This window comes from Gossypium hirsutum, chromosome D05 (genome assembly GCF_007990345.1).
Source record: "Gossypium hirsutum isolate 1008001.06 chromosome D05, Gossypium_hirsutum_v2.1, whole genome shotgun sequence".
Lineage (NCBI taxonomy): Eukaryota > Viridiplantae > Streptophyta > Magnoliopsida > Malvales > Malvaceae > Gossypium > Gossypium hirsutum.
This window is the reverse complement of record NC_053441.1, coordinates 7,002,876-7,024,300: the sequence shown is the minus strand read 5'-3', so window position 1 is coordinate 7,024,300 and position 21,425 is coordinate 7,002,876. Positions and strand designations below refer to the sequence as shown.

Here is a 21,425-nt window from a genome sequence, read left to right as displayed (position 1 = left end):
ATATTTAATTTTTATATTTAAATACTTAAATATAGTTTATATATTCTAATTAAATTTTATAAATAATTAATATTAATTACTTAGAAATATTTAAAATTAATATTATATATTAAAATATTAACAATAAGTTATAATAAATTATTTTTTTATATTTTTACTAAAATATCATAATATTAACTAATTTGAATATTATTTAAATACATATTTGTTACTTTATAATCTCATGTCTAAAATGGATGGACATTTTATTCTTCAAAAGCACTTTTTGACAGCAATGCCAAACAATTAAATTTATCAAAAATACTTCTCAAAAGTACTTCTCAAAAGTATTTCTCAAAAATAATAAAGAACTGGCCCATAGCATGATAGGCTTGTGTTAGGCCACTCAAAACAAAAAATCAATTGGCCAGCACCAACAGGGTCCAAGTGGCAGGCAACCTTTGAATGGCTGGCACTAGTAGGTTAGGCCTGTTCTGACGTGACCCAACAGGTCAAGACATAAAATATATATATTTTACCATTGCTTAACCACTATGGTCTCCCACTATAAATGGCATACTTCAACTCAAAACCCGATCGCCACCATAATTGTCATTCACCATCGACCGTCACCGATCACGTTCGATCACCGTCGTTCACCACTGATTACTGCCGATCACTTAATGGATCCTGATTGAAACTACATTCTAAGAAAAAATACAAAAAATACAGATACAAAATAATACAAACATTCTAAGAAATTAATAGACGAAAATATAAAATTGAAACCACAAATAATAGTATAATACCGACTAAACTAAATTTACAAATACAAAAAAACACAAACATTATAAAGAATTAATACACTAAAATATAAATTTCGAACAACAAATAATACAGGCTAAATTTGATTTAAAGATAAGTAATACAAAATTTTTGAATAGTAATTTTTCACAATTAGTCATCTTCTACTTGAATCAGGTATACGTTGCATTAGTACCCCACCTATAAGTTGCAGAATAAACACTCTTACAGTGTAGATAATGTCTATTTGCTTTGGACATCTCAGTTAGTCATCTATTGCGCAGAAAGTCATCTAACCCTTAATGGCATAACCTTTGGTTGACATGACAATATATAATTCAACTCCATTAAAATATGATAGTATATAATTCAACCTCAAAATTTGGTTGTACACTACAAAAAACTCCCATATGCAATCCATTACAAAACACTTTCATTTTGATGGCTCTCTCAAAATTTTTTTTCTCATCCATTGACATTATCAGAACCCAAACCAAGCTCCTATATATAAAGTGAGGGAGGGTTCCGACCATATGATTCCCAAAATTAAGAGAAATAATTTTTTAATACTCGGTACTGGTCATCAGTGTCTGAAAATAAAAAAAAAATTCAGGTCCTAAAAAAGGTGATGCTGATCATCAATGTCCCAAAGGAAAAAAAAATAATCTTGGGACCTGAAAAAGGTGTTGGTGTTGATCATTTATTTGCTAACAACTAAAATTTTTTTAAGTACTTTGGTGCTGGCCATTAGATGACCATAACCCAAATTTTTTTTTTCAAATTCCGGTATTTGAGCATACCAATATGATACGGTTTTAAAAAAATACCCTGATTCCGACCATTGATGTCCCAAAGTAAAATATATATATTTAAAGCCTCACACAATCATTAGACACTCATGGGGCCAAAATACAAGGGGGTGTCGGCCATTGAGTTTCCATAACCCAAATTTACTGTTCATTTGGGTGAATATTTTTTAACTAGGGTAATTTTCTTAAATATTAAATTTTTTTGGGTTAGATGAGTAAAATAGCCAAAACATATCAATGTATACGAAAATAGTATAACATGAATAATATTTACGAGAATAGGTAAAATATATAGTAAAATACAGGTGCCGCCAGACCAATCGGCGACACCACTTTATTTTTAATAAAAAATCATTTTTTGGGTGTAGTCAGATCAATCGGCGACACCCATATTTTGCATGGTAAATTCGATTTTTTTCAATAGACGGGAAAAAAGTAAAAAAAAAATTTATTTGGTGCCGCCGATGTGTCAGGCTGCACCCAAAAACATTTTGAAAAAAAAATTAGCTGAAAAAAACTTATGTTTTTAATTTGTTTTCCGGTATTAAAAATATGAACTTGTGATAGCTTGGCTGAACCAGCTTGACGGCTGACACGGAAGTGGCCATTCGGTCACAAAATCGTGTTTTTAATATTGAAAAAAATTAAAACACGAGTTTTTTTTCAACTTGATAAATAAAAGATAAATTGAGATTTGATATAAGAATAACTTGATAAATTAATTAACTATCATGCAAAAACAATTTGAAAAAATATCAAAATTTAAAGATAAAATCCTCAAAATAATAAAAACAGTTTACTTATAAAAAAATATAATTCAAAAAATTTAAAATAATATTTTAACTTTAATTATTAAATATTTTAACTTAATAGTAGTATGCTTTAGATTTTTATTCAAACTGTACTTTTATTATAGAATTTAACAAAATTATCACAAATTTTAAAAAAATAAATTTATAATTAATAAATTAAATAAATTAAATTATAAATATTTTTAAATGATAATTTAGTAATACTGTGAAAAACCAACTTTGTTTTTATATATATTATAGATATATTATAAATATAAACACGAAAAAGATAGAAGCCGTTACACAGAACAGTTAATAACTCATAAGAAAGTACATAAATAAATGAAATCAACGACCAGAGCTAAGAAAAATCCAATACACTTGAGAAGGAAAAAACAGATTCAAAACCCTAAACCCATACACATGTGAAAGAACAAATACCAATATTACGACGAACTTCGTCATCATTTTATAAGGGGAAATTGGGGATAACCCCAATATTATGATTGATTAAAAATATATATAAAAGGGGGGGGGGTCACAGACTCACAGTTAGTGCAGACTGCTCTGTCCTGAGTTTCGTGTTTAAATTGAAATGCTCGTTTGGTGTATTAAAAGGCAGATTGCTTTAGCCAACGCCAAAAATCTGATTCTGAGTCTCACTTGTTTCTCATCACAACTTACTCGCAGGTACACCACCAAATCTTCACTCCCCGATTCTTCTATTTGTTTTCTAACGTTCCTTTAAAAGAGAAGTATTTTAGCAGAAGGTTTGAGATGAAAATGGAATTTTGGAATCCTTGGTTTTCAATGGGAAAGAGTCTATTTAAATTGAACCCACTTTCGTCCTGGGAATAAACTCAATGTTACTTGAGGTACTGTAGAGAAGAATTAAGACTTTCTCATTCAACAAGGGGGAACTCTGTTTAACCGTGTTAAGGTCTATGAAATCAATATGTTGATTTCCTGTGAGACTGTGATGCAGTCTTTCATAGATTATCATGTCCTAATCGTCCTCGGATATGCTGTGAGAGTACTTATTTTCTTCCTTATCCAGCTACCCTTGGTAGACAGTTGTACAAGTAGCATCCAATATAATTTTCATAATGGCTAGAATTTGGTGCTTTACCGCCAAACTGGTTTTTATCTGCAGTACCTGATGAAATGAAGGTCATTACATACCAGATTGAGGTAGTTAATTTCTGCTCTAAAGGTAGCCCTGGTTTGATTTTTTTTTCAATGTTTTTTTTAATGGCAATACTTGTTGTCTCTGTTATAATATTGTATCTTGGCAGACTTACGCTAGTCTTTGTTACAGTAGAGGTTAGACGATCAGATAGAGAAATGCTTCAGGAAATTCTGGATTGCATATAGTTCAATTATAATTTGCTTTGTCTTCTAATTTTCCAAGGTATTTTGTGTTGATTTTGAGGTCCTTCAGTGCAGGTATGTCTTCGATGGCAGAGAAGAAAGATGTGGACAAAGATAAACCCATCACTCGTGTTCTTTTTTGCGGACCACATTTTCCAGCTTCACAAATTTATACCAGAGAGTACTTGGAGAAGTATCCTTTTATCCAAGTACTTTTCTCAAATTGTCCAGCTTATGTACTTTTTTGCTATAGAGTAGCACTTAAATATTAAAGCATTATCATAAACCAAACATGCACTAGCAAGCATATGCCAAAATGTTCCAATGAAATGCAAGCCACACAAATTTCTTGTTTTCCTTTTCTGTTGGATTTGAACCTTTCCTATTTCATATTGATCTTCTCTATATTGAACTTCTTGTAGGTTGATGATGTGCCCCTCAAGCAAGTTCCTGATCATATTGGGAACTATGATCTTTGTGTTTCAAAAAACATGCTGTTTGATTCAAATGTCTTATCTCGTGCAAAACAGTTGAAGCTTATAATGCAATTTGGTGTTGGCCTAGAAGGTCCTTATTCTTTTAATGTTAATATTCCATAGCTTAAAGCTTTTGCCACTTTACATTTACTGTATTAAATTTTTGGTTTTCATACTTCGGCATGAAGGCATTGATATTGATGCTGCTACAAAGCATGGGATAAAAGTTGCCAGAATTCCTGGTGATGCTACTGGAAATGCTGCATCTTGTGCTGAAATGGCTATATATCTAACGTTGGGCCTTCTTCGGAAACAGGTTTATTTATTTTATTTAGAAACTAAAAGTTGCATTTTTCTGTAGCATGTTCTTATGATTATAGTTAAACATGAAAAATATCTGACTTTATTTTTATTGTGATGTAGTTCACTATAATCTTATTGGCTTGGTTGTTGCAAACAATTGAAAGCTGTATCCACCGTCTGGGTTACAGAAATGAAAGAGACTTTACAATGCAATTTGTTTATCAGTTGAATAAACCATGACCAAACCGTAGGCTTTACAACTGCTATGAGATCTATGGCTGTTTATCAGCTAGATTAGCCTCCAAGTCTAATTGGAATGGATATAAATGTTTGCTGGCATGAGTGCTCTATCTTCCTTTCTATTACCAGAAAATTTTGATCAAGCCTCGAAATTAAGGATGTGTGCCTAATATAGTAATATGAAAATATGAAAATATGAATAATTCAATAACGCAGTCATACCTTGGTTTATGCATATTGAAGGTGAGCTTGATCACGCATTTTCTCTTTCACAATTTGAATTAAAGAGAGAAAGCATTGTTTTCTTTCTTGCATTTCAGCTAGACTGCAAACTCATTTCTGTACTTTTTCGTTTGATTAAATACTATTTTGTTCAATGCATTGGATAGCCATTACATCGCAAACTAATTTTCTAGTAGGTTTGCCATCATTTCAGCCAATTTCATATGCAAAGCTTCACCAAATTTACTTCATATCCTTCATGACTGGCAGCCTTTTATCATCTCTTGTCTTCAGTATCTCATTACCATTTACTCGACTCACATTTTAGCATATTTCTTTCAAATCTGCACCTTTAAATCCATTTTCTATTATGTCATTGATTATGGTGGTGTTGCAGAATGAAATGCAAATATCTGTACAGCAGAAAATGCTTGGAGAGCCTATTGGGGAAACACTTCTTGGGAAAACAGTCAGTTTCTACTTTATTCTTCAATTTTCCCTTTGCTTTGACATTAATTTGAGATTATGTTTTAGTTTATTTTTCACATATTATCCCCTGCTTGTGTAGGTCTTTATAATGGGATTTGGAAATATTGGAATTGATTTGGCAAAGCGCTTGAAACCATTTGATGTTAAAATTATTGCTACAAAAAGGAGCTGGCCCTCCAACTCGGAAGTTCTTATCCCGAAAGGTATAGAGGATTTATTATGTAAATAGTGTAGCTTAGTTGGATGGCATTTTCATTCATTATGTATTGAACATTCAGCCTTTCCAACTCAAAATGGGGTTCTTGATGATTTGGTTGACGAGAAAGGCAGTCATGGTGATATCTATGAGTTTGCAAGCAAGGCTGACATAGTTGTCTGTTGCTTGAGTATGAATAAAGAAACAGTAAGGCTTTTCTTTTCCTTCTTTACTTAAAATATCCGCTTTCAGAGGGAATGGTATTGTCTTCTTATGTTTTATGTACATACATATGCTAAAATACTTATTCTCCAACCATAGTTAATACAATAAGGATATTTCAAATTTTCAGGTTGGCATTCTGAACAAGCCCTTCTTATCTTCAATGAAAAAGGTTTGTTTCAAATGCACTCCAAAATTGAAGAGAGAACTCTTTCTTCTTTTTTTAGTTGCAACCATAGATATGAAAACAGGAATCAAAATTTTCAGAAAGCATGTTTTCATAGCGTTTGTTTTATATTTATGTTAGCTATCTTCTATAAATTTTCAACGTTTAATTTTGTATTGAAAGAGCTGCACTCATGGTTGATTTAAGTTGTTGGATGTTTATGTTAACAATAGTGTGATTTCAGGGAGCCCTTTTGGTGAATATTGCTCGAGGGGGTCTTCTTGACTATGAGGCTGTTGTGCAACATCTTGAGTCTGGACACTTGGGAGGCTTAGGAATTGATGTTGCATGGAAAGAACCATTTGACCCTAATGACCCAGTTTTGAAATTTAAGAATGTTATACTTACACCTCATGTTGCCGGGGTTACCGAACATTCATATAGATCAATGGCTAAGGTATGCTTCTTATCAATATTCTTAAAAGTAACATGGATTTCATTTTTCATTGTAAATGCATTCTCTTACTTTCCTCTAATCATCATTATTATGGCTTGTTTTACTAGTTGTGTAATGTTGATTTCCAAGTATGATTTTGGCTCATATTTTGTTAATTTCAGGTGATTGGTGATGTTGCCTTACAACTTCATGCTGGAAAACCCCTGAAAGGGATAGAGCTGGTCAATTAGTTGACTCAGAATCAAACCTATCAATGTGACAATCAAAATCTAAATAAAATTCTATTTAAGGTTCAGTAGATTGACCATCCTGGGCCCTGCTAAATCTAGAGGTTTAAGCCCTTTAACAGTTTAAATGGCAGAGAGATAGGGAAATATATTCAGTAGATTGCTTAGAGGATCCTGTTCAGCACATTGCTTTAGGTTCAGTATTTTATTTGAAACTTAATATTTCCATGATTTTAAATAAATATTTGTTTGAAGTTTGGGATATCCCATTTGACAATAATTTTTTATTTTTGAAAAACAATAACAAGACAAAACCCGAACAACAAACGCGAATAGTGCGACTCGAATCCAACCTAGGTCACACTTGAAACGGTGAACATCTTGACCATCAAATCATTTGACAATCAATTTTATTATCTTAACATCATAAATTTTATTTTCTCAATTTTCAAAAGATGGCCTTTCGGCTCAGCCATCACCTGAAAAAGAAAATGACACACCCATCTCCATCCAACTGGCCAATATAAGTAGCATAATTTCTGAGGTAATATATTAAGAGAAATCATTTCATGGATAGTCAGTGAAATTTTAAGAGTGAACTTAACAGGGGACACATTGCTTTTCAACAACAACAACAAAAAAAAAAAAAGAGTTTAAATACATGCAAACACCAATGGAAGTCCCTTTCAAACACATAATAAGTAGTTCAATACGTTGGGTATATGAACAAATTTCTCGGCCAATAATTATGGCCTATATTGGAACTGAGGATCAAACAGAGGTTTGAAGTAGACACTTACGACCCATGAATGTTGCTGTTTTCGGCCAAGATGTTATCCAGTAAGGATTCGCAAGCATCTTCAAGCAGGTCTAAAACCTGTTACACCAATTGCCAACACACACATAAGAAAAACAAATCAAAACATGGGAGGCTCGGTAAGGTAACAAAAAAACCACATTACCCAATATCGTTTTAGCTAATCAAGAACTAAAAACGCAGTATCACAACCAGCTCAATGGCAAGATATACATACATATGCCAACTTCCAACCTCAAATGTTAAGGCATTTCAAATCGTTTATACTTTATAGTTGTATCCTTTGTCTTTCAAACCTTACAATGAAGTACATGTAAAAAATCATATATATAAGTGGGAAAATACTTGTGCAAACAGAACTTTCAGTTTCCTCCCTCCCATCTTTCCTTTTTCCTCATTATTTCTTTTCAGATCACAAAAAATCACCATAATTCACCATATCCACATGCTTCTTCCTTGTCTCCTTGCCATAACCTCTCCCACAAACCTCTAATGACCTAAAAAGCTCACTGTTTTGCAAAGTCCATCAAGTATACCCCAGGCTCCAGATATGCCAAGAGAAATACTATGATTTGAATACCATATCAACTTTTAAAATCTACCTTAAAAATATGAAACTCCCCTACATTACCTTCTCAAAACCTTGCGCTCCGCCATAGTATGGATCCGGGACTTCTGTCTCGTCATGTTTCTTACAATAAGAGCACATCAGTCTAACCTGCATAACCATTACAAATATCAGAATAAAAAGGCCACCTACATAATTGACTGATAGTCTTCACTCTGAACATTCTACTAACTTTTTTATAGGCATCAGCGGGGAGTTTGTCTCTTGATTTCCACCTATTGAAAGCCTCTAATATATCCTCTGCAGGCAATAAAAGTAACTATCACTACACAGATATCTAACTCTATTTGCTACATAAGTGAATCTGAGCAATCAAAAGTGAGAGAACACCGATGAATTCAATTTTAAGGCTAAATTAAACAGCCAATCCATGAATACTACCTCTATTTTTCTTGTCCATTGCAATAATAAGATCAAAATCTCTAAAGTCCGATGGCCGGATTGGCCTTGAAATAGATGTTATCTCAATGTCACGCCTTTTTGAGGCTGCCCTCATTCTTGGGTCTGCCAAATTTCCCTTCACAAACAACAAAACAATTAATTTTTTTTTTTTGAAAATATTAAAAGGTTAGGGAAAAGGTTTCTAATCACATCAGTCACATTGCTCGGAGTCCTAGGAGATATCGATCTTTATCCTTTAAAACCTTTGACAGAAAGCATCGATCTGAACTTATACTGATTCTATAACCAAAATCATAAACCAAGACCAGGCAGATATTTTACCATACAGAAAATGTAAAACCTCAGTCCAAAAATACCATGCTTTAGCATATTTGAAATGGGCCATACCTCATGGTAATTAATGGTGCCAGCAGAGTCAATGTTAAACTTGGAGTCAAGGCCTTTCTTTTTCACAATATCTCTAAAGACACCTTCAGCAGCTGGGCTCCGGCAGATGTTGCCTAAGCAAACGAAAAGAACAGAGAAAGGCTTTGTCTCTGTGGCAGCCCTTCCTGATGCTGAAGAGGCCATCGATGCTTTCACTAGCGACACAAAAGCAGGAAAATTGGTGGGGTCTTGCAGGGGATATGAAGGGGATTTCGGGTTTTGAATAGTTGGGTATTTGGTTGAATGAAAGAGAGGAATAAAAGAGGTCTTGGGAGAAAGGAAACGAGAGTGGTGGTAAAATGGTAAATATGGAGGAGTTGCTGATGATGATGGTCTAGTTGTGGCATGGTTCAGATATGGCCTCATAACTCCTGCAAATGTGGAGATTTTAGAAGCAAAAAATAAAAGCCTGTCGTGGGAACCGGAGTGGATTTAGAATAAAAAGGAGTTGGGACTTGGGACTGTTAGAAGTAGATTAAGATTCAAGATAGATAAAAACATAAAGAAACATGAGGCTGATAATGGATTTGGACTTTCAGAAATGGGTTGGGTTAATGGCTTAATGCTCTTCAATCTTCAAGGAGGCGTTCGAATATTAAATGTATGAGAATTGTTAAATTCTTCTTTCAGACACCAGAGCTCACAAACTTGAAAGATTGCAGTACTTTTTGAAGACGACTAGCTTTACTGTATATTTATATGACAGTAATAACTTGCCTCAACTTTCTGAAATACATTTACACTATACACATGCTATATGTATGAGTATATATATATGATCAGTTACAACAGGATCGTAAAACAAACTCACTGTTAAAAAGAGAAGCTAAAATATCTTCCTTTTTGCACATTGGATAAAACCTAAGCTAAAACATATCAAACTCAACATGGTCTCCAGTACCCGGCAACTCGTCGCCTCTGGAGCTGTCTTTTTTCTGCAAAGCTGCAGTTGGCAAACAGATGCTCGAGTCACAGAACCTAGGCATCTCGGGTGGTATTGCACATCGTATCAAAGCCCAATTTAGGCCTTCAAAGAAAGGGTGTTGTTTGATCTCCGTAGCTCCTTTCACTGATCCTAACCGGTTCTCAGGTTCCTTAACTAAAAGCCCTCTTATCAGATCTCTTGCATGAAAACTAACTATAGGGCTGCTAGGAAACCTAAGGCTGTGTGACACCACATTGGATAGTGTTTCATCGTTTCCTGAACCCTTGAAGGGTGTTTTACCATACAAAAGCTCAAACAGAAAGATTCCAAACGTCCACCAATCAACGGCATTCCCATGACCCTCACCTTTGATGATTTCTGGAGCAAGGTATTCATGAGTTCCGACAAATGAGTTTGACCGGGCACTGGTTGGCTCCACTACAAGCTGTGGCATGGGGCTAATCTGAGTGGCTAGATCAGATTTTATCTTCCTTGATCTGGAAGCAAGCGATAGAAGCCTAGGAGTGAAGCATGGTACTTGAAAGGATGGATTGAGGCACAAAGGCTCTATACAGCTGGACTGAGAGCATGGACTTGACATCTTCTCTGCAGGTTCAGCAACGGGTGAAGCGGACTTTAGCAGCACTGGATTAGCATCACATCTGAGTGACAAGTCAAAATCCGTGAGCATGATGTGACCATCTTCTCTAACCAAGATATTTTCTGGTTTTAGATCTCGATATACAACACCAAGCATGTGCAGGTACTCCAACGCAAGCAGGACTTCAGCACCATAAAACCTGCAAGAATGAAAAGCAAAAATCGGAACAAAAATATCAGAAAATCAGGGCAACAAGAAATCGTGGATGAACCATAATAATGTATTCAAATCTAATTCTAACAATCGTAATTATGATCAAAACCTCACAAGTCCATTGTTATGAATTTGACTTTAAGCTCAATAATTTGCCTGAATTTGACTATAACCTCTGAGTTTCCACATAAAATCCATAATCTTTTAACTTGATTATAAATGACTAAATGACAAGAAAAACGAGTACCAAAACGATTGGGTAATTCAGACAAAAATGAGACAGCATTTTCTCCTCCCTATTTTCTTGTATGTCCTTCTGGAAGAAATAGATAAAATTAAGAACAGCAAACAATGCATGCACACACTAAAGTTCTTGTCAGCACAAACTAGAAGCATGTTCTAACATCATTAAGAGATAGATGTTACCTTACTGCTTGTTCAGAGAAACTCCTGCCAGGTTGCTTCTGTAGTAAAATATGCAAATCTCCAGCTGGACAATACTCCATAACCAAGCAAGAAAGTTTTTCTGTTGTGAAATAGGCATATAGTGTGGGAAGAAAAGGATGATCCAGTATTTGCATTATCTCCTTTTCTGTTTGTGCCCTGAGCATCTTCTTGCGACTCAACAAAAAATCATTGTTCATCACTTTCAAAGCAAATAAGCCGTTTGTACCAGTCAGCTCGGCAAGGTAAACAGTGCCAATGTCCCCACCACCAATCTTCTTGAGGAGCTTGAAGTGCCTCAAACTCAAGCTTCCATGCTGCTTGCGAATGGAGCGAATAGCTTCCCACCTCAAATCTTTTGACATGTGAGGTCTACTACCAATCCGACTAGACCCACTGATATTGCTTTCTTCACTAGTGGCAGTGCTACTACTATACTCGCCAATACTACTTTTCGAGCTCTGGGAAAACTCTCCCTTTTCCCTTGATCTTGATTTGTCATCAGCTTTGGCCAACAATCCTTTGGATTTGTTACTAGAGTTTGAACTCAAAATAGACTTGCCACTTGTACCCACCATGCTTGAGTTAACTTCATTGCTGCAACTTGTACTGCTCGAAACACGAGACACTTCCATATTTTCCTTTGTTCCACTGCCTGAAGCAGGCTTCTGTAGTAGGCTATCTGAATAACTAGTACTAGGTCCAAGATCATTGCCTAAACAACCATTACAAGAATTGGAATTGCTGACAACGGTAGTTGATTCCTGTTTTGCTTTCTTCCTTGTAAAGCTTTTGTTTCTCAAGACTGGCTTGATTAGACGTGGATTTTGGCAAACAGATTTCACCTTACCAGCAGCACCAGAGACTGAATGAGAAGATTCAGCAAGCAACTTTCCCTTTGGCTCCTTATTAGGCATTGGAGTTTCAACACAAGTCTGGATAGAGGAAGAACCAATCTCCAAAGCTTCCTTGACAGCATGATTAACAGCTGGAGAATCTATAGAATTTACTTTTTTAAGTTCTGCTTCTGATACTTCACTTTCAGACTCCATGACCAAAGGGACAATCTGATCTGGGGATGGCAATCTGGTGGTTCTTACCTGTTCTGTTGTTGCATTGTCTGAAATACTAGAATTTAGGTTGAATACCTCCTTGTTTGACACTTGCAAAGATTCAGGCATCATTTCCGAAGTATTGGATGTAATCTTTTCGGGAACAAGTGATATTTCCACCAACTTCCCTTTACCTTCATTCAGAGGAACTCTTGATCCATTTTCTTCAACTACTACAGCCCTGTACAATCTTTTGATGGTTCCTGCTTCCGAGACACCAGATGAACCTGATGGCTTTGATAATCGCTTCTTCATAGCAGCCATCTCTGATGCCTGAGATATAGACAACCCTCTAAGTGCCTGCTTCAAACTCACTGGTTCAGAAATTCCAATCCCTGAAGCATGAGAAGAACTAACTCTAACTGGTCTTTTCATTGCACTCTTCCGTAAAGCATCTCTACCGATTTCTTTTGAGAAACCAGAAACCCTAGAAGCTGTCCTAACTTCGATTGCTTCAAAAAGACGGTTAATGTCATCTTCAATAGAATACTTATTTCCTGATTTTGGCATATACCGGTTCTTAGCAGGTTCTCCCCTTTTCAATTCAGCATCTAATTCATCAATCGATTCGACGATTTCAGAAGTACTAGTCCCCATATCCATCTTTTCAGAATTCAACTCAAAGACAACACTAGAGGGATAAGGAGAAAACTATGTGCTTTGCACACTTACTCTACCTAATTCCGAAGAAACTTCTCGATCTCGAAGATTGAGTAGAGCTGAGCAATAAAACAACCTCACGTATCCCTAAAGATTACCTTGGATCATAATGGTCCTCAGGTTTGGATGGCCAATCAAACCGCACCTTTTTAATTTCAAACCAGATCATTCAAATTCCACAATGATGACAAAGTTTAGACAAATAGAAGCCATAAAACAAACCTGTCAATGAAGAAGAACAAACCTGCACAAATACATGAAAGGGTGTGAATAATTAATTAACAAAATGACTAAACTTCATCAAACCAATTCAGTCGTAAGTACTAAAAGGTTCTTTTTTTTTCCCTTCCTATTTTCGAAATTAAAGAAGCTTAAGACTAACGAAACCCTAGCTGTACAACAACTGCCTTTATGTATTTTTAAATTTTATTAAAAGCCCTATTGATTGCAGACATTGAACACGGAGTTTCAACTGAAATCCCATGCCCACGTCAAGGCTTTTGGCTTAATGAACACAACCAACCACCATGTGCAAACAACAAATTTTAGCACCTAAACGGGGCATAAAAGCTTAAGCTTTCAAATCCAAAAAGAGTAACTTTAAAGAATCAAATAACTTTACCTCTCAAAAACCGGCAAGAGCAATAAAAAAGATACAAACTCTAAAAGCACAAAGATAACTTTAATAGCAGAAGATTTGAATACAAAAAGGAAAGCACGGTAAGAGCTAACTAAAAAAACCCCCAAACCAGAGCAGTTCAAAAATACTTTCAGAGGAAAATATCAAAAGGGAACTATAAACTGGGAATTACGTAGAACCCAGAAAAGAGGTGGCCTTGAAGATGCCAAACAAGAAGAAAAAAGAATGAAAAGTCGGAAATTTGGGCATCTAGAGAAAGAGAAAGGGTATAATTAGGGTTGGGACAAAAGGAGGGAAAAAAGAGAGAGGAAAAAGAAAAGGAAATTGTGAATTGAACGACCGAAGAAAGAAAGAGGAGATAGAGGGAAAAAGAAAACAAAAGTTAAATAACTCACGAGAAGTTTCACCTTGTTCTACTAAATGCTACTACGACCTACTGCTGCTCTACAATTTCTTTTTACACTGTAATGGCGGAATAATAAAATTAAAAAAATGTATTATATAAATGAATAAATAAAATGAATTCTGCTTTTAATTTTCTTTTCATCTTTCAAGTTTTAACTATATTTTCCACCTAAAAAATAAAAATGAAATGAGAGAGAAAAAGAACGGAAAAAAATAGCAACCATGAATTGCCATCGTATAACAAACTAATTATATAAGGGGGAAAAAACAATAAAGAAAAGAACAGAAGTGCATGAAATCGAAAATGTACTAGCATCTATATATATATATAGTAAAGCGGTGGCATTCACTTCAGATTCAGGAGGAGCAACATGATGGTTCACAAAGGGATAAAAGACAAGAACGACAAAAAATATGCAAAATCAATCAAACTCCCAACTCTCTCTCCCTTTCTTCTTTTTCAACGTTGGGTAGTCAAAGCTTCTCTACAGTTTTACACTTTTTCATTTACTTCAAAAAAAAGTTGAAAGGCTTGGCTACCTACTGCCTACTGTTTCTACCCTCTTTCTTTTCCATTTCAAAACTCTTATTTTGTTTAATTTTTTTTTAATAAAAGAAAGAAATAGGTTTCTTTTCTAACGAATGCACCACCTCAGACGGTGGGTGATCCTATACAACCATATCGGTATGCAGAGTTCCCCTTATTTTGCTAGCTGGTTAGCACAATCATTCACTTTCCGCTTCACATGGCGCAATTGTAAAAAGCCAATTCCTCTCACAAAAATCGCGAATGTGTAATATCTCTAGTATTACATGAGGATCATCCAACTCAAAATATGTCATGTTGAGTTTTTTGGACACTGCATTTGATTATGATTTTTAACGCTAATTTATTGGTTTTATTCCATTTCAATGTAACGATAACTAATTGTATTACCACCCTTTTATAAAGAAGCAAAAAGAAAAATAAAATAAAAATTCTTTCGTGAAGTGTCTCTCGTTAATAATTCTAATGTCTTCAAACCAATTCCCAAGTGTTTTTTTGTTACGACGACACAAAAATCATGGAATAATTTCGACGTAACTCAGTGGTAAATATTAGTTTTCGATTTCGAGTAATAAATTTGAATAATAATACAGTTATTTGTAAGCAATTATATAATTAGGGAAAAATAACGTCTCACATTTATTAATTTTATCAAATAAACAATACAAATATTGGTGGAGTCAGAAAATTTTTTGGGCGGAATTAAATTATATATTTTACGATAGTAAAAATATAATTTCACCATTTTAATAGATTATATCTTTATATTTTTAAATGATTAAATCAAGTTTTTATTATTTTGGGAGGGCCAAAGTACAATTTTACTATTACTAATTTAAAATTTTATAAATTATAAATTACTTAAATAGAAAATTTTTCATTTTAGGGCTTCAATCCTTATTTTTAAATAAGAAGATAAATGTGTTTCAATCTTCTTATACTGAAAACAATTCTAATATCAATCGAGCTAAAACTCAATCAGTATGTTATTACAAATTAATATTTAGATCTAACCCTTTTAATAGATTCGTGAATTATGCTTAGTTAATACAATAAATATATAAATAATAATGTGTTCTTTATTGAAATGAATAAAATTAAATGCAAAATAAAAGAATGCAAAAACAATAATTTATATTTAAAAGAGCTATTTAAAAATTTTCAGGGACCCGAAAACCTCCCATTACATTCCATATACTGCGTCGGTAAAGAAGTGACAAATTTGAAAATTAAAACCATGAATGGACCATGAATTGAACTAGGGATATATGGGTCTAGGATTGAAGAGCAATTCAGTAAAGCCTCATAAAATTGTTCTTTTATTGTTTTTTAAATTATGCATAAACACCACTCAAAAAATAAAATTGTACATAAACTTTTAATTTTTATAGTTTTATTTAAACATACATAAAAAAAAGGCATATTTACTCGATATAAAAGAATTTAATATATTCCTTTCTTTAAATACATATAAATGAATCAAAATTTAATTTATATATATATATTTGAATTATAATTAAAATTTCATGTATATAATTATATAAAATAAAAATTCACGTTTTGACTACAAAATTATATATAATTTTAATATTTATCTCCAGGAATAAAATTAATAAGTACATACAAATCTTTTACCAACTCGTACGTAAATAAGTTAATTTATACCTAATATAAATTGGATATGCAGAAGAAGTAAAAGTTTTTTCAATAAATACAAGGACAACGATGATTTATAAGTGAGAAATAGATTATAAATATTAGTTCATTTTAAGGTTAGCTTTTAAAGTTATCTTATAAAATAATTAGATAAGTTGATTGAGTCTTAACTCGGTTGGTATAAGTATTGTTAGCAATGTAGGAAGACGTGATTTTGAGCGCATTATCCTCCTATTTCATGGGTTGGAGAGGAAGCTATGAGTAGTTTTAAACGTTATCTTAAAAAAAACAGATATGATTAGATTGAATAATTTTTTTTTCAATGTTTTCTGTCCATGCACGCATCTATGGCATTTATAACCTTGGAATTTTTGAAGTAAATTATAAAATTGAATTAAGAACATGCATATGATTATGCATACAATGATTTAGCCGTCGATAGTTGAGTGTGTTTTTTTTCTCCAATGAGATTAATAACTCTAATTGTCTTAGATTCTTTTAGTGTCATGACCTAAAATGGCTGTTAACATTTCACGGTAAAATTATCCTTTTTCCCGGCACTTTCTCAAAGTGTTATATATATTGAAAGGTTAATGAATAAAAGTTGAAGAACACGTGAATAAAAAAAGTTAAAAAGGAAAGAAAAAAAATAACAAGGATTGGTGCTCCACCGAATGCTTTAAACTTGAAGGCAAATGATATACTTTACAACGAATTTGACTTAATCTACAGATTATCTCGTAATTACTATGAGAGAAAAAAAATATGCATAAAATATATTTATTTAAAATTTATACAAAAATCAAATAATGTTTTAATTTAAATGATAAAATTAAATATTTAAAATTTATTGTATTGCGAGTTTAACTATTATTAATTTATAAAATACAAAAAATAAAAATCATTTTCCATTATAATTAAAAAAAATTTTAATTAATTCGAAATATAAATTCAATTAAAAGCAGTACATGAATTATGAAGATGTGAAAGAGTTTTAAAAAAACAATTCTTTGGTTGCTTTTACGTGTTTGGTAGGTAAAAAAAAGGTTAACTATTAATGAACTGACTGATGAAGCTAATTAATGATTGTTTGAATGGGCGGCAATTTCTTCGAAAGGGTTTCGAATCATTCATAATACCCCTTTTCTAAAAAGGTGACAAAGAGAGAAAAAACGATGAAATAATATAACAAAGCTAGCTACGGGTAACTGAAGCTGAAATTGAATTCGGCGAGTGATCCATATTAAGTTTGGAAATTATCATTGTTGGACAAACAAATAACTCCAAGTAATTTATGTGGAGTTTTCATCAAGTTATTAATTGCTTATTAATCTTTTTTTTTGTCCATAAACTTCACCACCATTTCTGGACTTTAGAAAGAGAAAATTCCATGTCGCATGACACCCATATAAATGAAAACGTTAAACCCGATTAGTTGTCCTACTTTTATTTTCATTTGCAAACGTTAAATCCAATCGCTTATCATGCATGTGCCGTTTTGCTACAAAATGCTGGGAAAATATTCCTGATGATGGTAAGATAAGCGGCATATCAAATCAAAGCACTATATATTCTTGCTTTCCAATTCACACTTCTTATTATTTCCTTTCGGTATATTTATACTTATTGTATATAGGTCTCATTTCTATGCAAAATATGAAAACTTTTTAGTTTATTTTGTATGTCAAATGTAGGTTTGGACCGCCGACTTGAGATCCTATACTTAATTAAGTTCATGTTGGAAAAAAAATATGGTGCTACTTACACAAATAAGCTTACTGAGTACAGAATTCAGAACATAATTTTCTAAATCCAGCATCAATATAATTAATAATCCCTTCTAGATTATCTGTTTGTTTATTATTTTCCGGATGCAATAATGTTTTTTCTTTTTTATTTTCCAGGAGGATAATGTCATTTTCTTTTTATTTTCTAAATATACAATTTATTTTAGTGACAAACAACAAGGTATTAAACTTAGTGTTGACTTGATTTTTAATAGCAAACACTATATAAAGTTTTAAGGGACACCTCGTAGTAAGAGGAAGCTAAATATCAAGACCTAACCAATTGTTTAGGTCCTTTTTTAACCCCAAGTCCAAATTCAACCCATTAGCTTCAGCCCTTCGAATTTTCTTCCTCTCTTTTATCTTCGTGCCTTGAAGACTTGGTTGATAATTTCAGAAGCCCAAGCTTCACCTCCACTTCCAACACCACCATAAATCGCAATGCTAGTCCGGGCTCTGCCTCCAACTCTGATTCTTCCTCTCTCACTGCTCCCGCTCATGGCTCCTCTTCCAAATTCCCTCATTCCGACTCCCTCTCCCTTGATGACTGCTTCTCAAACTTGGCGACATAGGCTTCACTACGAGTCAGTTCTTCATTGCTTTTAAAAAGTGTTGTGGAAAAATACTTTTGAAAAATTTAATTTAAAATTTGAGTGTTTAGTCAAAAAGTATTTTTTAAAAATAAAATGTTCATTTTAGAAATGTTATTATCAACTAACAAATATGCATTTAAATAATATTTAAATTAGTTAATATTATTATATTTTAGTAAGAATATAAAAAAAATATTATAACTTATTGTTAATATTTTAATATATGAAATATAAATTTTAAATATTTTTAAGCAATAAATATTAATTATTTATACAATTTAATTAGAATATATAAACTATATTTTAAATATTTAAATATAACCATTAAATATTTGTAATTAGTATTTTAAAAAATATTTTATTATTATTTTTAATTAATGATTTTAACACAATTGTAATTAAGTACCAAGAAAAAAAAAAGAAAAATACTATATTATAGGAGGGGTGAAAAAGAAATTAAGCACCAAAAGTGCTTTTGGGAGAAGAAAAACTAAAATTTTTTGCTTCTCCTTTTCAACTCTTTTTCAGAAGCGCTTTTCAAAAGCACTTCTGAAAAGCTAAAAATTTCAACCAAAAGCAACTTATTTTTCACAGATTTTTTTCAAAAATGTTTTTAGAGTCAGAAGTAATTTTTTTAAGTAATGAAGAACTAGCCTTACGTCTACTAAGTTGATTGAACTCAGGTCTCAACCCCTTGGATCAGAGCCCCTTGGATCAGAGCTTTCCGCGGTCCTTTCCTCGACTACTTATCCATCCAAAATTTAACCATTGACCCATCCCCGACCATAAACCTTTTTCAATAAGGCTACTCAATTTTCGCCCCCGACTTGGGGCTTTCATTCAAGTCTGAGGATAAAGGCTTCATTCTTAGGCTTTGAAGCTCTAATGCCCACTCCTCCCATTTATTTGGATTTCCTAACAGTTTCCCTTTTTTCACATTAATTTTTATAACCATGTCACCCAAGCACATTGAACAAAGCTCCATTATAAAGGCGATATCAGTTTCTCAAGGAAACATCTAATCCTGCTGACTATTAGCTTGGTAATAATTTTACAAGTAGCGTTGCCCAAGCTAATGGATCTGAAGATTTTAATTGATTCAGGTTCTTGCATTTTTCGGATAAGCACAATAGTGTTTCAATGATACCTTCAAGTAATTTAGACTTCCAAATGGGTGGAGTCCATCTGGCCTTGGAGATTTCATTGGTCTAGAGGATCATACTGCTTTCGCTATTTCCATGCGAGTATTGATCTTTCTTATCCGAAAACCAAGTCCCTGGGAGTCCTTTAAATACATAACCACAATTCGGCTATAACTTAAAAGAATTAAGTAAGCCTGTATCTGAACTTCATATCCAAACACATAAAACATAGATAATAATTTGTTTTAATCCAAAATTAAAGTTACAACTTGAATGGATTATCTTTAACTACATTTTCCAAAGAAAACTCGAACCTAAAGGTTGATAAAGAAACAACTTTCGACCAGAGAGTAACAAACATACAAAATCATATACCGCTTGAAATAAAAGCACTAACCGCATAAGAAAAACCTTGACATCTGCATTACTTGGCTTAATCGAAGAGGCTGAAACCCATATCCTGAAAAATGAAAATTATGTTAGCGAAGAACAAATCGATAAAGAATTATATACAAGGTAAAACTTTAACAAACAATCATTACATCATCGGACTCTTCCTTCTCTTCGACCTTCTCCTCTTTCTTGGCCTCAGCAGCTGGTGCAGCACTGGCACCACCGCCACCTGCGGTAGGAGCAGCAGCAACAGCACCCCCACCTGAAGGGACTGAAGCCAACTTCTCCCTTCCAGATGCAATTAGCTCGGTGATATCTTTGCCTTTGACTTCGGACAATAGCAACTCTATCCTATCATCATCAGCCTCAGCTCCAACTATAACATACATGATAAAAGAAAAATAAGTCAATACTGTCTGGATGCTAGTTTGCGAGAACTTGGATTTCGCAAAATTGTATAAAATTGCATAATACAGCACACGGGAACGTATCATTCATAGTTGATTTTTCCAAATTCATAAATTAATTGGACGCCTGTTTTGTGATCCTGTTTTTATACTGTTTAAATACACAATCATATTGCATCTTACCTAATTTATGAGCAGTATATGCATTTACAGTTCAAGTTTTCCAGACATAAGAAGTCCACTAGAATCTAATTCCAGTTGCTCAATTTCATTCGGATATTACTTCCATAACAGTTCCATGCTATTTCGCTAATTTCACTATTTGCAAATAATATATTTTGATATAATAAAAAACAAAAATTCCTTACGTAGATTTTATTAAATTCGATTCAAATCCAACGAACATAAGAACAGAAAATTAAATCATAGCTCAACTAAACATAGATAAACGAAGTGAACATCATTGGATCAAAGATGTTCAAAATATAGTAAATAGAGAAAACAAAAGAGTAGAAAAATGACCAGATCCGAGAATATCCTTCAAATCATCGGCAGAAGGGGAAAGGTTCCCTCCCAAGACGGCAAGCAAGTAGGCAGCTACCACCTTCATTTTTTTTACTTGACCACGAAAACCCTAGAGAGCGAGAAGGAAAAAGGAGCCGCGGAGGAAAAACGCTTGGGTTTTCAGAAAAAATGAATATATATTGACAAGTGTCTGTCGACGTTGCTAGGGTTTTTTTTTGGTTTTTGGTGAGGACCGTCTAATTTCAATCGTGGCCGTTCATTTGGAATTAGTATTTTCTTTTCCTAGTAAGCAAAATGCCCAATGTCAAAAGGACAAGAGGCCCTAAAAGGATACACGGGCCGAAGCCCAT

General features: G+C 33.4%; 4 protein-coding genes across 11 annotated transcripts; 1 reads left to right on the top strand and 3 right to left on the bottom strand.

Moving 5' to 3' along the window:
• The first annotated feature begins 2,755 nt into the window (after positions 1 to 2,755).
• Positions 2,756 to 7,016, top strand: LOC107943983 (hydroxypyruvate reductase). Of its 6 annotated transcripts, none has more exons than XM_041093436.1 (11): positions 2,763 to 3,073; positions 3,537 to 3,596; positions 3,830 to 3,963; positions 4,177 to 4,321; positions 4,419 to 4,546; positions 5,393 to 5,464; positions 5,564 to 5,687; positions 5,763 to 5,887; positions 6,033 to 6,074; positions 6,313 to 6,525; positions 6,687 to 7,016. In XM_041093436.1, the coding sequence occupies exons 2-11, from the start codon at positions 3,548 to 3,550 to the stop codon at positions 6,753 to 6,755; spliced, it is 1,101 nt and encodes a 366-aa protein (XP_040949370.1). In that variant the 5' UTR covers positions 2,763 to 3,073; positions 3,537 to 3,547; the 3' UTR covers positions 6,756 to 7,016. The 6 variants fall into 6 exon arrangements, with proteins under 6 accessions (XP_040949368.1, XP_040949370.1, XP_040949369.1 ...); XM_041093435.1 differs by having other exon boundaries at positions 3,441 to 3,596; XM_041093434.1 differs by lacking the exon at positions 3,537 to 3,596 and having other exon boundaries at positions 2,756 to 3,073; positions 3,825 to 3,963.
• Positions 7,017 to 7,280: 264 nt separating this feature from the next.
• Positions 7,281 to 9,431, bottom strand: LOC107943984 (putative low molecular weight protein-tyrosine-phosphatase slr0328). Its single transcript, XM_016877800.2, has 5 exons — positions 8,987 to 9,431; positions 8,579 to 8,714; positions 8,370 to 8,437; positions 8,201 to 8,287; positions 7,281 to 7,629 (listed from the first exon to the last, which is right to left on the bottom strand). Exons 1-5 carry the CDS (start codon positions 9,389 to 9,391, stop codon positions 7,549 to 7,551), a joined length of 777 nt encoding a protein of 258 aa, XP_016733289.1. The 5' UTR covers positions 9,392 to 9,431; the 3' UTR covers positions 7,281 to 7,548.
• A 234-nt stretch (positions 9,432 to 9,665) lies between these two features.
• Positions 9,666 to 14,453, bottom strand: LOC107943982 (serine/threonine-protein kinase D6PKL1). Of its 3 annotated transcripts, none has more exons than XM_016877796.2 (3): positions 13,603 to 14,453; positions 11,191 to 13,224; positions 9,666 to 10,750 (listed from the first exon to the last, which is right to left on the bottom strand). In XM_016877796.2, exons 2-3 carry the CDS (start codon positions 12,921 to 12,923, stop codon positions 9,892 to 9,894), a joined length of 2,592 nt encoding a protein of 863 aa, XP_016733285.1. In that variant the 5' UTR covers positions 12,924 to 13,224; positions 13,603 to 14,453; the 3' UTR covers positions 9,666 to 9,891. The 3 variants fall into 3 exon arrangements, with proteins under 3 accessions (XP_016733285.1, XP_016733287.1, XP_016733286.1); XM_016877798.2 differs by having other exon boundaries at positions 14,016 to 14,453; XM_016877797.2 differs by having other exon boundaries at positions 14,028 to 14,453.
• A 5,526-nt stretch (positions 14,454 to 19,979) lies between these two features.
• On the bottom strand, positions 19,980 to 21,328 carry LOC107943985 (60S acidic ribosomal protein P2-1). Its single transcript, XM_016877801.2, has 3 exons — positions 21,073 to 21,328; positions 20,293 to 20,519; positions 19,980 to 20,210 (listed from the first exon to the last, which is right to left on the bottom strand). Exons 1-3 carry the CDS (start codon positions 21,158 to 21,160, stop codon positions 20,184 to 20,186), a joined length of 342 nt encoding a protein of 113 aa, XP_016733290.1. The 5' UTR covers positions 21,161 to 21,328; the 3' UTR covers positions 19,980 to 20,183.
• Between the last annotated feature and the right edge of the window lie 97 nt (positions 21,329 to 21,425).

Coding starts and splice junctions, on each gene's coding strand:
- LOC107943984 (XM_016877800.2), bottom strand. CDS start 9,391: ATGAGGCCATATCTGAACCATGCCACAACTAGACCATCATCATCAGCA. Junction 8,288..8,369: donor CCGCTGATGCCTATAAAAAA/GTTAGTAGAATG, acceptor ATGGTTATGCAG/GTTAGACTGATGTGCTCTTA. Junction 7,630..8,200: donor GAGCGCAAGGTTTTGAGAAG/GTAATGTAGGGG, acceptor TTGGTGTAACAG/GTTTTAGACCTGCTTGAAGA.
- LOC107943985 (XM_016877801.2), bottom strand. CDS start 21,160: ATGAAGGTGGTAGCTGCCTACTTGCTTGCCGTCTTGGGAGGGAACCTT. Junction 20,520..21,072: donor GAAGGATATTCTCGGATCTG/GTCATTTTTCTA, acceptor TGTATGTTATAG/TTGGAGCTGAGGCTGATGAT. Junction 20,211..20,292: donor AGAAGGAAGAGTCCGATGAT/GTAATGATTGTT, acceptor TTCATTTTTCAG/GATATGGGTTTCAGCCTCTT.
- LOC107943983 (XM_041093434.1), top strand. CDS start 2,979: ATGCTCGTTTGGTGTATTAAAAGGCAGATTGCTTTAGCCAACGCCAAA. Junction 3,964..4,176: donor AGAAGTATCCTTTTATCCAA/GTACTTTTCTCA, acceptor AACTTCTTGTAG/GTTGATGATGTGCCCCTCAA. Junction 6,526..6,686: donor CATATAGATCAATGGCTAAG/GTATGCTTCTTA, acceptor TGTTAATTTCAG/GTGATTGGTGATGTTGCCTT.
- LOC107943982 (XM_016877796.2), bottom strand. CDS start 12,923: ATGGATATGGGGACTAGTACTTCTGAAATCGTCGAATCGATTGATGAA. Junction 10,751..11,190: donor TTCTCTGAACAAGCAGTAAG/GTAACATCTATC, acceptor TCATTCTTGCAG/GTTTTATGGTGCTGAAGTCC.